This window comes from Periophthalmus magnuspinnatus, chromosome 23 (assembly GCF_009829125.3).
Source record: "Periophthalmus magnuspinnatus isolate fPerMag1 chromosome 23, fPerMag1.2.pri, whole genome shotgun sequence".
Taxonomy (NCBI): domain Eukaryota; kingdom Metazoa; phylum Chordata; class Actinopteri; order Gobiiformes; family Gobiidae; genus Periophthalmus; species Periophthalmus magnuspinnatus.
In genome coordinates, this window is record NC_047148.1 from 15,763,617 (window position 1) to 15,777,801 (window position 14,185).

Below are 14,185 nucleotides of genomic sequence, written 5' to 3' on the forward strand. Positions count from 1 at the left end.
GTATCCATATGAAAAAAACACATTTACACTTAATTTAAATGAAGCATTCTTTTGTTTTAACAGACAAGTAGATCTGGGTGTCTGGGCAAGTAAAAAATGGCGTCCACTATTTTACATTATTTATTAACCCTTAATGTTGCTGTTTACAGGCTTTTTATCCGGTTAATAAGGATGTGGAAGTTAAATATGGTGACACACTTGCAGCCAGATGTGTTTTTACTGGTGAAGGGAGAACCTCTAAAACCTCTATTGGGTAAATGCTTTCTTTTAATGTTTTCTTTGTATTTTAAGTGTTATGGTTATGATTGCTAATGCTCTTGTGTCTGTTCCTGGTGCAGTAGTACTTCTGATGATGAGATGTGCAATTTTTACATAATGTACTACATGGACCGGAAACACGCAATCCCCTTCTTCAACTGCATGAAAACAGGCTCAAAAGAGTTGTTCCAGGAAATCCCAGCTGAGGCCAATGTCCCCATTAATGTACCACCAAACCTAATGCATTCTATGACACACAAGGGACATTCGGGTAGGTACTTCTCATATTATTGGGTTTTCAAATGACATCAAAACCTTTTTATAGGCCAATAGTAATTAATGGAGATGGAGCCCAGGTGAAACTCCTAATCACTAATATCATAGAATCGGCACTAATTGAAAGGATCAGGTTTTGTTTGGATATTTACAATCTTGTCAATCAGGGATTGACAATCTAGATTCTGAAAATCAACCATTCTTAATGTTGCAATACAAATAAAAAATTGACGTCACTATTTTCCTTTCAAAGATAACCAAGATATAGCACCCAAAGATGCTGCTCAGAGTCAGGACCAAGGTAAGCTGGTTATCATTTGAATACATTTTTTTTAATAGTGTTAATGGAAACTGTATATAGTTCACAGGTTGCATTTAATCCAGCATTAAGTCTCTTTACAATTTTAAATTGTAATTACAAAGGCGATTGATAAGACATATTAATTAGATTTGTTCTGTTGTACTCAGTAGTTATAAAAAGTTTTTAAACACATTGCATTTGTGTAGTTTAAGCATCCTGTTTATTAAAGAGGCAAAATCAGATACACAGACTCAGCGAAAATACAGAACAAAGACTGGAACAGAGCCACCATCATGTCAGTTCATACATGGAACAAGAAATTTATAGAGACAGGGACAGTGTTGGGTAGAAAGAGAAGTGGGCAACTAAGAAAATCTGAGAAAAACATCAATTGTGTAAAAGAGAGGTGTATTAAGCGAGATAAAACCTTTGGAAACCACTGAGTACAATAGAACAAGTCTGATTAAGATATCTTATCAGTTGCCTTTGTAATACATTTTTTAAATTGCACAGAGACTTTTGGACACCCTGTAAATGTATTTTTGAAAAAAAGGGGCTGACAACGTACAGTGCTTTCCGTCATGCAAGTCTTAAAAGAGCATTGCGCAAGTTAGAGTTTTTGTACTAGTTTGCCACATCTGGCTTGAAGTGTAACTGCAACTGCAGCGCTGTGTGCGTCCACTGTGCTCAGACTGGTACGAACATGACCCAAACTACTTTCAGACACATCTTCGGCCTTCCTCTCCTGAAAGGACTTGATCAGTGTCGATTCTATTTTGCTTGTATTATGCTGGTAAACTCATAAGTTGCTAATAATGATTAGCTTTCCTCGCAAACAATTGTTACTATGTCATCATGGCTCACGTAAATGCAGTTTGCGAAAAAGTCACACATTACTTCATAATCATAACTACATTGGCGGTAACGCTGCAAAGACACAGCAAGTGACCAATTCACAACAAGCTGTTATTCATGTACTGCAACTGCATAATGTGCAGTGCATCTATCAAACAAAAACACTATATGTAGCTACACAGATTCAATTTATTTTATTTATGTATATTTATACAGGGGAACCCAATGAGAGCACTTGGACTCTCTTTTTCATGGGCACCCTTTTAAAATACAATACAAACAGAAAAACAAACGAAACAAACAAGCCCATATAAAACATTTAAAACCAGGTGCAGGTGTGTGTACAGTATAAAAGTTGTTTATCAGATTACTAAATTGACTGTGTCACGAACGTATCCAGTTTTGCTTTTTGTTTGAGTGTAATGGATTTCTGTGAAGCAAAACAGTTAAAAGCCCTCTTTCCCGTCTCAGTTCTGGTGCAGCTAGTCCTTAGACTTATATAGTCATGTGATCTGGTATTAGGGTCTGAAGTCTGCATGTACACCGCATCCCCATAATCCAGTATGGAGAGGAACGTTGCTTGCACTATTTCTTTTTTGTTATTTATTGGAATACAATATTTCATTCTCTAATAAAGTAATAATTTATATTTTTAAATGATTACATGATTCTGAGATGTTTTTTTTAAGGATAACTTTTCATCAAGCCAAAATCCAAGATATTTTATAAGTGTCGACTCTTTCAAAGGATGTACCATTTAGCATATAAAGATTTGTAGCTTGCACGTTACTTAAATGTTTTTTTTAGAAAAAAAAATGTATACTTAGTTTTATTTGCGTTCAAAGACAGTTTAAGATTTATCAGGGAATTTTGGATTTCATTAAAACCTTGTTACAGTTTTAAAAGCGGCTGATCAGCAGAAAGAGCACTTGCACACAAAAAAGCATCATCTGCATATAAATGCATGTGGCTTTCTTTTAAATTTTAACCAGTAGAATTAATAAAAACAATTTTTAAAAAAAGTCGGGGGCCCAAAATTGAGCCTTGGGGCACTCCTTCACATAAAGTTAGAATATCTGATTTAAATCCATGGCTAACACTGCCTGGGTTCAGTTTGAAAGATAATTTTGGAACCAATTACATGTAGCATTGTCAAATCCAATATGCTCCAAGAGAACTCCATGATCCATCGAATTAAAAGATTTTGTTAAATCAGAGCTACACTATCTTGTTTATCATCAAGGGCTGAGAAAATATCATTTAAAACTTGAGTTTGCAGTGACAGTACTATGCCCTTTTCTGTTACCTGATGGATAAGACTTTAATATGGAGCATTTATTTAAATAAGTGTAACTTGATTTGTAACTAACTTTTCTAAAACCTTTGCAACACAAGGTAATTTAGATATTGTCCTGAAATTATTTACATTTTTAGTTGTCCTACACTTACGTAAAGGTGCTATTTTCCATAATTCTGGTATAACTGTCACTTGTATTGATAAATTAAAAATATGTAATAGAGGCTGAATATGGGGCAGCTAGTAATAGAAGTTTTCGATCAAGGTCATCATCTCCCGTGGAGGGGAGAGCATTTAAGACCTCCATTTAAGTGAAAGGTCTTAAAAAAAAAATGTGATTATCTGCCTGAGGTTCAGACTCAACATAATCAAGATCAGAAGGACCACATTATTATCCAAAACATCACATGCAGAAATAAATTGCTTATTGAAAGCATCATATATTTCCTCTTTAGAATTTACAATAGCTGAATCAAATAAAATATTGGTTGGTAATGTATGAATACTGGTTCTGAGAGGGATCTGACTGTCCTCCAGAACTTCACTATCAATGCAGACACCAAGTACGATATTTTACCTTTCTAACTGCTGATAAACATTTATTTCTCTTCTGGCGAAAAAATTTCCAAATCCAAATCCAACTTTTTGTGTGCGCAGTTTTCAGGGCAGCGTTTCTTTCTCTAATGAAACTTTAAATTTCTGAGTTGAGCCAAGGATTGCTCCAGTTTTTCATTCTAAATTTTCTTAGAGGCACATATTGATCTACAGTTTCATTAAATGTATTTTAAAAAAAGTTTCAGGCAATATCAGGGTCAAGGAATGCTGACCTTACCCTTATAATCACTGTAATACAGGTCAGAGATGAAGGCCTGCTCATTGCAATGTTTATATGATCTTCTAACCTTTACGCGTGGATGCGTCTTTCTCCATGCTATTAATATTTATATCACCCATTATTAGGGCCTCATAATTTTCCAGTTTAGAAAGCATCTTGTTTATAGGCTGAAGGGCATGATAAATACCAGGAAGAGCCTATTTTTTATTAGGATCATTTGCATAACAAACAGACACAGACAGATATTCAAAACATTTGGGCTGTGAACAGGAAAATAGAAAGTCCACAGACAGGTGATCTTTGACATAAATGGCAACGCCACCTCCTTTAGATTCGTCTCAACCCGGGGGGATCAAACATATTAAAGAGGACACAGAAGTGAAAAAGGTTACGAAAAGTTAAATAGTTTATTTTAAGTTAATTTTAATTCAATAAAATGCCCCAAACCCCCTCACATGCCCAAAAAACAAAGTAACAACAGAAAGGTGGCCCTGATGAGCCGGCCAACCAGAACAAAAGGATGAGGCACCAGGTCAACTCCGTACAGGGCCGTAGAAGCCTGTGTCGACATCACTAACTTAAAACAGAAAACGTCTCCAAACTAACCTTAGCAAACAAAAGGCAAAAACAGGACAAGCGGTCCCACCAGGTCAAAGATGAAAAGGGTAACTGCAGTTAACCAGTATCCTGCACCGAGCAGCAGTCAGAGCCGTGAAGCATGCACAACGACAAGCTCATGCCGCAGGTGTGGATGGTGAGGCGCAGTGAGCGTGTGTGAGCACGCGTTGAATAGGCGGCTTATTTTGTACTGCGACCAGCCACGCCCGAAACAAACAAAAATATACACGCAAGATAATGGGGCAAAGGGGCGCCAGCACATATCAAGATAGCCTGTCACAATGAAAAACTTCATAATTTATAATAACTTTACCACTTATTTTTTTTGATAGTCAGATTTCAGAAAATAGATATATCTGGGTCTGTTTTATCTGCCCAGACTTTAATGTAATCTAATTTAGATAAGATACTACTTACATCCATATGTATAATTCCCAGTACCTTCCTTGTCTTGAAGTTTTAGATATGACCTACCTAGCTCCTTAGGGATAATAACTTTATTTGAGTTTGACTGGGATTGATTTGACGCCTGGGAATTAGATTTGCTAGTAATATTGTTGTCAACCAAGTTTCATGACCTCCAATAATTTTTCTTTCTTTGCTGTTTATCCTACACATAAGGAGTCATTCATTCGGCCTATGAGGTGCAGACACCAGCGTTAGTTTGATATTGTCACTCTTGTCAGTTTTTTCCCAGTTCTATTTAAATGAAAGCCATCATGGACATACAGATTATTCTTCTTCCAGAATCCACAAAAGGAATTCCAAGAGCACTGCAATAACCCTTCAGCCAAACGTGAAGTTGGCATATTCAACTAAATTTCATATCATCCATACTGGAAGATGGAATTGGACCAGACATTATGCATTGTTTTCTGGACTTTAGGACTGTGTCTATAAGCAATTTGAAGTCATTTTCCAACACCTCGGACCATTGTAGTTTAATGTGATTGGAGCCAATGTGCCTGGCTAACATCTAGATTAACATGAAATATCAGCCTTCTCATCAGACGAAAAAACAACAGTAGGTCACTTCTTATCACACTGTTGGAAAGTATAACTGCATTAGTAATGGTTATAGCTACTGTCAGTGTATTGGGGCTTGTTATTTTATTGTCTCAGCAGCGATCACAGACATACTCAGCTCTTTTGTCTCATTCAGAGGAGCTGCAAAGTTTTTTCTTTGTTTCGGGAGGTAAACAAGACCGAGATGATTGATTAGAGACAGTAAAACTAATCAGCTAAAACAGACTGACTGTAAAGGTTACTAATCAGAAGCAAAGCTAGGTGGCCATAAAGACTTTCCTGGCATTCCATTGGTTAAGCTCTGGCGTGCGGTCGAATACTCATTGTTTTCGACACACAAGAAAATATACAGATTCTTTTGGATTTTATTGATAAACATAGTTATTTGGCGACTCTTTGTGATTGGAGTACAAACAGGCAACTAGAGCAGGAGTGACATGTGCATTTAGGGTTTACAGATCGCTAAAAAGACATCACCAATGTGACAGGGGACTCCCCTGCTCATGTTACTCATCATAAATGCAGCCAATTTCTTGGCGGTTCACCTTTGGTTTTACATTTGTATCAGCGCTGTCATGCAGCGTGCACGTTTGTAACGTTATGATATCTCTGGTAAATGCGCTGTTTGGCCTCAGTCTGCTGTGTAAAGGGGACAGTAGTTTGTTCTGCGTTGTTCTGACTGTACAGTTGTGAGTACTTGTTGGGGAGTTTGACCTCTGTAGAAGAAAACAGCTTATAACGCTGGCTCTACATGCATTTGGAGCTGGCCTTGCCTACTGGTAAACTATCCCTCACCAAAACAGGATCTTCCATGGCTTTGTAGACTAGAGTCCACAAATTCCATCAGCTTGAGGATATGCCAAAACAGTTTGAACAGTTTAGAAATACTGAACTGTATCTTTTCACTGTGGATATTTTTGATGCAAGCCATACATTCATCGGATAATTACTAAATTACAATGAGGGCCACATCAGCAAAATGGCTACTCTCAAAGGGCCAGATGTAAAATAAATCAAACTACTTTTTTAACTTTTGAATTAACTTTTTCTGTATTTATTACTTATTCAGGTCACAAATATTGCACATGCATTTGCCTAGATGTAAAAATATGGCTTTGTAACTGTGTATCTCCTGATAAATTGACATTTTGAGACCATCACCTTTTAATTTACCTTGTCGAGGGCCACATAAGATGATGTGGAGGGCCATGTTTGGCCCGCGGGCCTTCAGTTTGACACATGTGCTTTAGAGGCAGAGGTGTGCTTAAAATGTCTTTATGAGTTCATGGTAAATCTGGTTCTAACAGTTATGCAATTTGCAAACCTATTGTCTCAATAGGGCTGTTCAAATGTCATACAAAGCTCTGTAAACAAATGCAATAGCTAAAAGGTTACACTTAATCCTGCTTGTCTGCAAGAGAATATCTCTTATGATTCAATACTTAAAGCTCTGTGTTAACACTTGTTTAACACTACATTTCACTATGGATATGAGATCTTAAACTGGTTTAGACCAATGTCAAAATTAACTGATGTGACATGGGCTGTGTTTTGTTCACGCATTCATTGTACGCCTGACATGGCCATTGAGTCACTGTGTGCTGCTCTCTGGTCCTACATGTGATATCCTGTTTTACTTTTGGTTTTTGGATTTGCTTCATTGTTATCTTGTTAAATTGAAATGTATAACAGGCAACTATAACCTAACTATAATCACTTTTTTGAAGGATCTTGCCAAACATTGCTTCTTATACCCTGCGTAAATCTGAGCTCTCTCCATTTCCCAAATGCTGCTCAGATATTTACTCTTGTCGAACTCTGGCGCCGGTGCCGGTCAGACTCTACTCTAAAGTATGGTTTTATCTAGTGCGACCAGATTTCTTGATTGTCTCTTGCCGCTCAGATGGCTGTTTGGGAAGCGCTCAAGGTCAGTCTCTATTTTGACAATGCAGAATTCATCTTCCAACTCTGCTATGATCGCAAAAACCCCGCTCATGACAGTGTATGAAGAGGTCAGATCCAATGAACCAAGGACATACATTGCATCGCTTCCTCTCAGACAGCACAAGTTTTTCAAACCTGAAATGCTCTCATATAATTGACTGTGTGAGCTTATAGAGGCATTCTGTACATCAGGTAATTGCTTAAGCAAGTACAGGAGTGAAATATTTGTCATTTTGATCATTTTAACTTGCGCAATGCATCTTTAAAACTGAAATGGACATCAGAGCACCCACAGCACCTCTCACAAGCACAAACTGTATATTACATTAAAGAGGGGGTATTGTGCCAAATCACCTTTTTTTTTTTGAGATTTCTACCACGTTATGTTATTCTCTCATCAGGAACATACCTAAGAGGTTTTAGATGTCACCCATGCATGTTTCAGTAATCTCTCCTGACCCTATTTGAACCCTCCTTATGGTTAGCTGTAAGATTCTGTCCAATGCTCAGCCTATGTCACCCATTCTCCTGCGCAACAATTCTCCATGAATATACAAAATCATGAAAACAATACATGGGGGGGGGGGGGTGCAGAGGGAACATGGTGATCTAAATATGTATGTGTTAGCACATAAAAGTAAAATACCCCCTCTTTAACCATAAAATTGTTCTTAATCCCTCAATATGCACGTACAAGTGCTGTTTACAAGTTACATTCTAATTATTTTCAACCAGTGTATATGTTGTCAGCTTTATTAAAGTAGTCCATATTAACTGTAAAAAGGCATTTTATTGACATTCATCATTTCTCTCCAGTTTCTTGCGGGCTAACCTGTCCTTCTCAGTTGAATTTTAAATTTGGACTGGTTCAAACACAGATGCCCTCTCTGTTTGCATATGCAGCTGTAGCATCTTGCTGTCAGTTTCCATGTCTTTTATTCCTGCTCTTTACTGTCTTTACTTGTCTTTGTGCAGGTGACCTGTATTCACAAATATCAAAGCTCTTAAGGCAGAGCAAAGATGTAGGTTATTTTCACAAGTTTAGCCCCAGCGACATGCTTAGAGCTCAGGACGAGCTGGTGGCTCAAATTAGAGACATAATGCTAAGCAAGGAACTGGCCTCTCCTACTGGTAAACTAGTCTACAAAGCCAGGGAAGATCCTGTTTTGGTGAGGGACAGAGTCCACAAATTCCATCAGCTTGAGGATATGCCAAAGCCACTACGAAGCAAGCTGCTAGCTGAAGGACAAGGTGGGTCCAGCAAGTGTTGTGGACTTCATGCTGTTGCCCTCATGTTTTATTTTGAACAGTTTAGAAGTACTAAACTGTATCTTTTCACTATGGATTTTTTTTTTGTTCAAGCTATACGTGCATAGAAAAATTACTGATAAAGGCTTTATCGTTCCATCTGCGTTTTTTTCCCTAAACCTTCTGCAAGGAACTTGAAATAGAAAATATAGATTTAATGTTATGTCTTAACTGTTTGAACTGAAGACAAGCAGATCCTTTAGAGGCAGGGGTGTGCTTAAAATGTCTTTATGAGTTCCTGGTATATCTGTCCCCCTGACATGCCCATTGAGTTCTGTGTGCTGCTCTCTGGTCCTATGTGTGATATCCTGATTTACTTTTGGATTTTGCTTCATTGTTATCTTGTTAAATTCAAATGTGTGTAAAGTTTGTCTAATGCAGGGGTGGGCAAACTATGGCCCGGGGGCCACATACGGTCCGTTGGGCTTATTAATCCGGTCCGCCGAATGTGACCGAATTAGGGCGCACTTCAGCTACAACCTTTTATTCCTCTCTTATTCTCTTATCAGCCCTTCTGCAAAAATACCTTATACAAGAAAAGAAAAGTGGTTAGTGAGCGCTGAGTGTTTAATACAGCGTGGACAACAAAATATTTTTTCACCAAAGTCCGATCAAAGTACCAAGGCAAGTTTTTTGCTGGCATTCAAATTAGCAAAAGGTAGCAAGCCTTTCTCTGAAGGCGAGTTTTTAAAAGAATGCATTTGGAAAGCAATTTGTACTTTGAGCCTTGCATATTTATGTTTTGCTACATGTTACAGGCCAAATCTCTAATCTAATATATATATATATATATATATATATATATATATATATCTCCTGGCCCGACTCCTCTGTCAAATTTTAGAACCCATTGTGGCCTGTGTGTCAAAAAGTTTGCCCACCCCTGGTCTAATGCATTCATAGGTTAATCATCTGAACCTAACCTTAAAAAAACATGTTCTCTGTAGATTTTCATTTGGAGCAAGTGATAAATTGGCCACAGGGACCCCTTCAGCTGGGGCAGGTGTCAGGAGTCGCCATAGACGCGGACTCAAACCTGGTCGTTTTCCATCGTGGTGACCATGCCTGGGAAGATAAGTAAGGTTCTCTTATGCACATGATTTTCTACATAGCTGATTGCCAAGTATACATGTCTTCATACTGAAAATTGTATTGAATATATTGTGTTTTTAAGATCATTTGATTCAAAAGATAGATACCAGCAGAAAACTCTTGGACCAATTCAGCAATCCACTATTTTAGTTCTGGACACTGTAAGTGGCAAGATCCTAAAGGCATCGGGCAGGAACATGTAAGCTCTATGATTTGTGCTATTGGACACAGAACAATGTAGTACATTTTGTTAAGCTTGCAAATGTGTGTTTTTAAAGGTTTTATTTGCCTCATGGGATAACTACAGATGGGAACCATTACTGGGTGACCGATGTTGCTCTTCATCAGGTATGTGCTACAGTTATATTACTTTTTTCAATTTTTTATTTATTTAATACACTTTTTATGCAAAATATTTATAAATAATATAATAATTTAAGTTATTATTAATGAGAGGTGGTGTTGTCTAGGTGTTTAAAGTGAGCAGTGACGGCAGAGACCAAATACTTCTTAGTCTGGGAGAGGCTTTTGTACCAGGAAGTGACCATCACCACTTCTGCAAACCCACCGATGTTGCAGTAGATAGTGAAAATGGAAACATCTTTATTTCAGATGGCTATTGCAATGCCAGAATACTCAAGTTCTCTGCTGACGGCAAATACTTGTCTCAGTGGGGTGGAGGTATTAACACTCATATTTATGAAAACTGTTTGTATTTTTAAATGAATTACCTGAAAATGACATGGCTTGAGCTTGTAGACAAGGAAGAAATATTTTTTGAAGTGTGAAGGCCATTGTTAACTGAGCTTTTTTTACTTTATTTGGAAGGCTACACGGACAGAAGAAGGCGTTTCCCATTCAGGATACCCCACAGTCTGGTCTTCCTTCCCGATAGGCGTGAAGTGTGTGTTGCCGACAGGGAAAATCGCCGTATCCAATGTTTCATCGCTGAAACTGGGGAGTTTGTCAAAGAAATCAAGAAAGATGAATTTTCTGGTGAAGTCTTTGCAATCACATATAGCCCTGTTGGAGGTCAGGCCCCGAGTTTATACAAGTTCTCATAATATATATCATCATGTGAGTATCTTTCATGTACATTTTATGTTTTTGTTTAGATGGGTTGATCTATGCTGTTATTTGCGATACTCGATTTGGCCTTGCTGCACCTCCAAAGGGTTTTGTAATCAATTATTCTACCAAAGGTGTAATAGACACATTCCAGCCAGATCACAAGGTAAGCGTACAAATAAGTCATGCAGAGCTATAGTTGCCCGCTTAGAGGTATGGCTTCATTATTGACTTCATTATTGACTTCATTACAGGGCTTTAAAATGCCACATGACATTGCTGTGACCAAAGATGGCACTGTGTTTGTTGGAGATGTAGGGACAAAAGCAGTCTACAAGTTTACCTCTGAAAGTAAGTGTTTGTTTGTTTGTTTGTTTTGTTTTTTTGTTAGTGTCATAATTGTGATTGATTTTAATTAATATCATGTCATTCAGAAGCACATCGATCTGTCAAAAAAGCTGGGATTGAAGTTCAGGAGCTTGAGGGTAGGTTTTTCTTATATATTCTGTTGTATGTACACTGTCTATACCTGTTACTTTTTGCGATTGTAATTTGAATATTTATTTCAGAAGTGGAGGCATATGTTCAAGCCAAACTTAAACCAGAGTTCAAACTGAAATCTGAGCCTAAAATTGAAAGGGCTACTGTGGGCCCACAGAAGCAAATTGTTCCTCAAATACAGAAGATGGTGGATGAGGATGCAGAGAAGACAAAAGCAGAGGCTAAGCCAAACAAGGATCAGAGTGTGTTCCCCATCGTCATGACGACTCTGCTGCTCGTACCTCTGCTCCTGGTCGTCATCATGGCAGGTTTTATATGCTACAGGAAAAGAAGTATGTGCCCCATTGTAAGGCTCATATTCACATAATTAGTGCACTTTAAAATCTTATCAACAGTTTCATTCACAGATCAGTATGAAGTGAAGCCAGAACCAACTTCTGTGGGAGGAATCTTGGGTAAACTAAGAGGTGCATTATATCATTATATCATTGTATTATGTATTGTATGATTATACAAATCATTGGAGCCAAATCATTGAAAATTACCCACATTATTTAATTCCCAGAATAGACCTGTCTATATTGTGTTAACAGGTAAAGCTGTGGGCAGCCTGAACCTGGGGAATTTCTTTGCAGCTCACAAAGGTTACAGTCGGCAGGGCTTTGACCAGCTGAGCACCGAGGGCAGCGACCAGGAGAGGATCGACGAGGACAGCAGTGACTCTGAGAACGAAGAGTATTCCGCCCTGCCCCCGCCCCGCACCTCCTAGACAGTCTGTCCATGCTTACATTACCAGGATGTCCAGTTTTGTTGCCAATGTTTTTCCTATTTATATATTCAGTGTATATTGTGGCCTATTTTGTTTTATGATGTAAATACATTCAGGATAGTTAATCATAATTTTACAATGACTTTTAAGAGGTCTTGACATTTCAAGTAAATTTATAGAGTCCAAACATAAAATGTCTAATAGAGAATTTTTAGATAATTAATTACTAGTGGTAAATCTGAAGGATATATTGCATTGCAAGAGAAAGAATTTCTGATAAATATTTTAATATCCAGCTACTGTTTTGTTTCTAAGGGACCAGGCCAACACCCCAACCCTCTCCCCTTTTGCGGCATTATAACCAGAGTTGAGCAGGAATGAGTGAGGCTGTATTGTACAATGGACAGTTTTTCTCTGTAGTGGTGAAGTGCTGTACATAGAAAAAAGCAGGGTAAGTTATTTAATTATAATTTCTCAAACAAATGCGCTGACACCTCTGTTCTGTGCCACTCACCCCCTCTTCACTCTGGTCAATCCAATATTTAAATGGCATTAACTGAAACGCTGAAGACCTTTCCTGAACTGCAAATTGTTACATCTTTTTGAACCAAACTAAATAATTGTATAATGGCACTGTAGTACAAATATAACTGCCCTAAAATGTAGTAAAGCTGCAATCATCAGTCTTTATGTAATTATTGAATCGCCATTTCAGTTTTGTAGCATTTTACTTGTAATTTGGTGCCTTTTTGTCTGTATTTTGCCTTCCTTCAGCATTTTCCATTATAAAATGCACAACAGGAAAAATAGCTGCTGCTCGAAGAGCTTGTAATATATAAATTTATCTTCTATTTCAAATTACAAAGTATATTATATATAAATATATGTATGCGTGTGTGTAGCTATTTCTTTAGAGTCCTTATCACTGTAACTCTTCAGGGCAATGTGCACATTCAGCCACGTCTTGTGAACTTGAGTTAACAAATCTAAACTTCAATATTTTATAGCTGCATCTTGTCACTGACCAAACATTTACAATTTTACAACTGTTTTGAGTTTCTAAAGCCTTAGGAAATTCACTTTTGCACAGAATGATGGTTTTGTCACTCTTTACATAACATTCAGTTTAATCTTCATAATTAAATATTTATGATGGCACCTCATAGCTGACAGGATTATCTCTGTCAAGTTGCCCATAAGCTTCCAAGAAAATGTCTTTATCCTTGTTAATTTTAAGTATAAATTATACAGGACTTTCAGTCAGCTTTTTTCAAATCAAAATCAAGAGGGTAGTACTGCTTAATCTCTTAAGCCTGTATGTGCCAAACTTCAGCAGCACACACCAGCCTTTTATTTGTCTTCATTATTTCTTAAGTAGTTGCTTTATGTAACAGATGAGAAGTATAGTAAATGTTGAGAAGTGATTTTTACTGAGAAAAAGCCTCAATGATTTCAATGACAAATATTCCATGTGGTATTGTTTTAAAGTTGGAGATTTTTTTATTTTTTTTTTGTACCAACAACAATGGTTTGTTTTTGAAAAGCTGCTGTTATTACATCTAACTACATACTACTTACACTGTAATGTGGATTTAGTTATGTTTATGTACATGTAGCCCAAATCCTGAAGCCTATGTAAGTTAAACAAGATCCCCATATTGTAGTCTTACGTTAACATGTCTGTTTGCCATACCAAGTCACTGAAGACATTGTATGAATGATCATCTTAATAGCATGGCATACAATTTGAATGTTTTGGCCAAATGTGGATTATCAAATATTTATTGTGACACACTGGTTTTGCTGCAAGAGTACTATTTTCAGTAACAATTGTATTTGTGTAATAAAGTGTTTGCAAAGCATCACTCTGAGGTTGCAGATGTAATTCAATGCATTGTTGTGAATGGTCAAAATCAATGGTGTACAACTCTGTCTCTCAGTCACATGAGGTCACAATCTCCCACTCAACTTCTCGACTGCCTGGTCTGTTATCAAGTTTGCAATTCAGTAGCTAGCACAAGTAGAGTCATGTGCTCA

At 37.4% G+C, this 14,185-nt stretch overlaps 1 protein-coding gene across 5 annotated transcripts in view; it reads left to right on the top strand.

Annotated features, from left to right (window-relative positions):
* Positions 1-14,013, top strand: part of LOC117391316 (peptidyl-glycine alpha-amidating monooxygenase-like) — a 34,045-nt gene extending 20,032 nt beyond the window's left edge. For 2 of the 5 annotated variants that reach the window (XM_055232012.1, XM_033989093.2), the window contains 14 exons: positions 150-253; positions 339-529; positions 788-835; positions 9,666-9,795; positions 9,893-10,009; positions 10,089-10,158; positions 10,281-10,491; positions 10,639-10,842; positions 10,926-11,044; positions 11,133-11,229; positions 11,313-11,363; positions 11,448-11,711; positions 11,787-11,846; positions 11,973-14,013. In XM_055232012.1, coding sequence (XP_055087987.1) covers positions 150-253; positions 339-529; positions 788-835; positions 9,666-9,795; positions 9,893-10,009; positions 10,089-10,158; positions 10,281-10,491; positions 10,639-10,842; positions 10,926-11,044; positions 11,133-11,229; positions 11,313-11,363; positions 11,448-11,711; positions 11,787-11,846; positions 11,973-12,148 — 1,842 coding nt within the window. In that variant the 3' untranslated portion in view covers positions 12,149-14,013. The remainder of the gene's footprint in view (positions 1-149; positions 254-338; positions 530-787; positions 836-9,665; positions 9,796-9,892; positions 10,010-10,088; positions 10,159-10,280; positions 10,492-10,638; positions 10,843-10,925; positions 11,045-11,132; positions 11,230-11,312; positions 11,364-11,447; positions 11,712-11,786; positions 11,847-11,972) is intronic. The other 3 variants (XM_055232015.1, XM_055232014.1, XM_055232013.1) reach the window with 3 other exon arrangements.
* Positions 14,014-14,185: the final 172 nt, after the last annotated feature.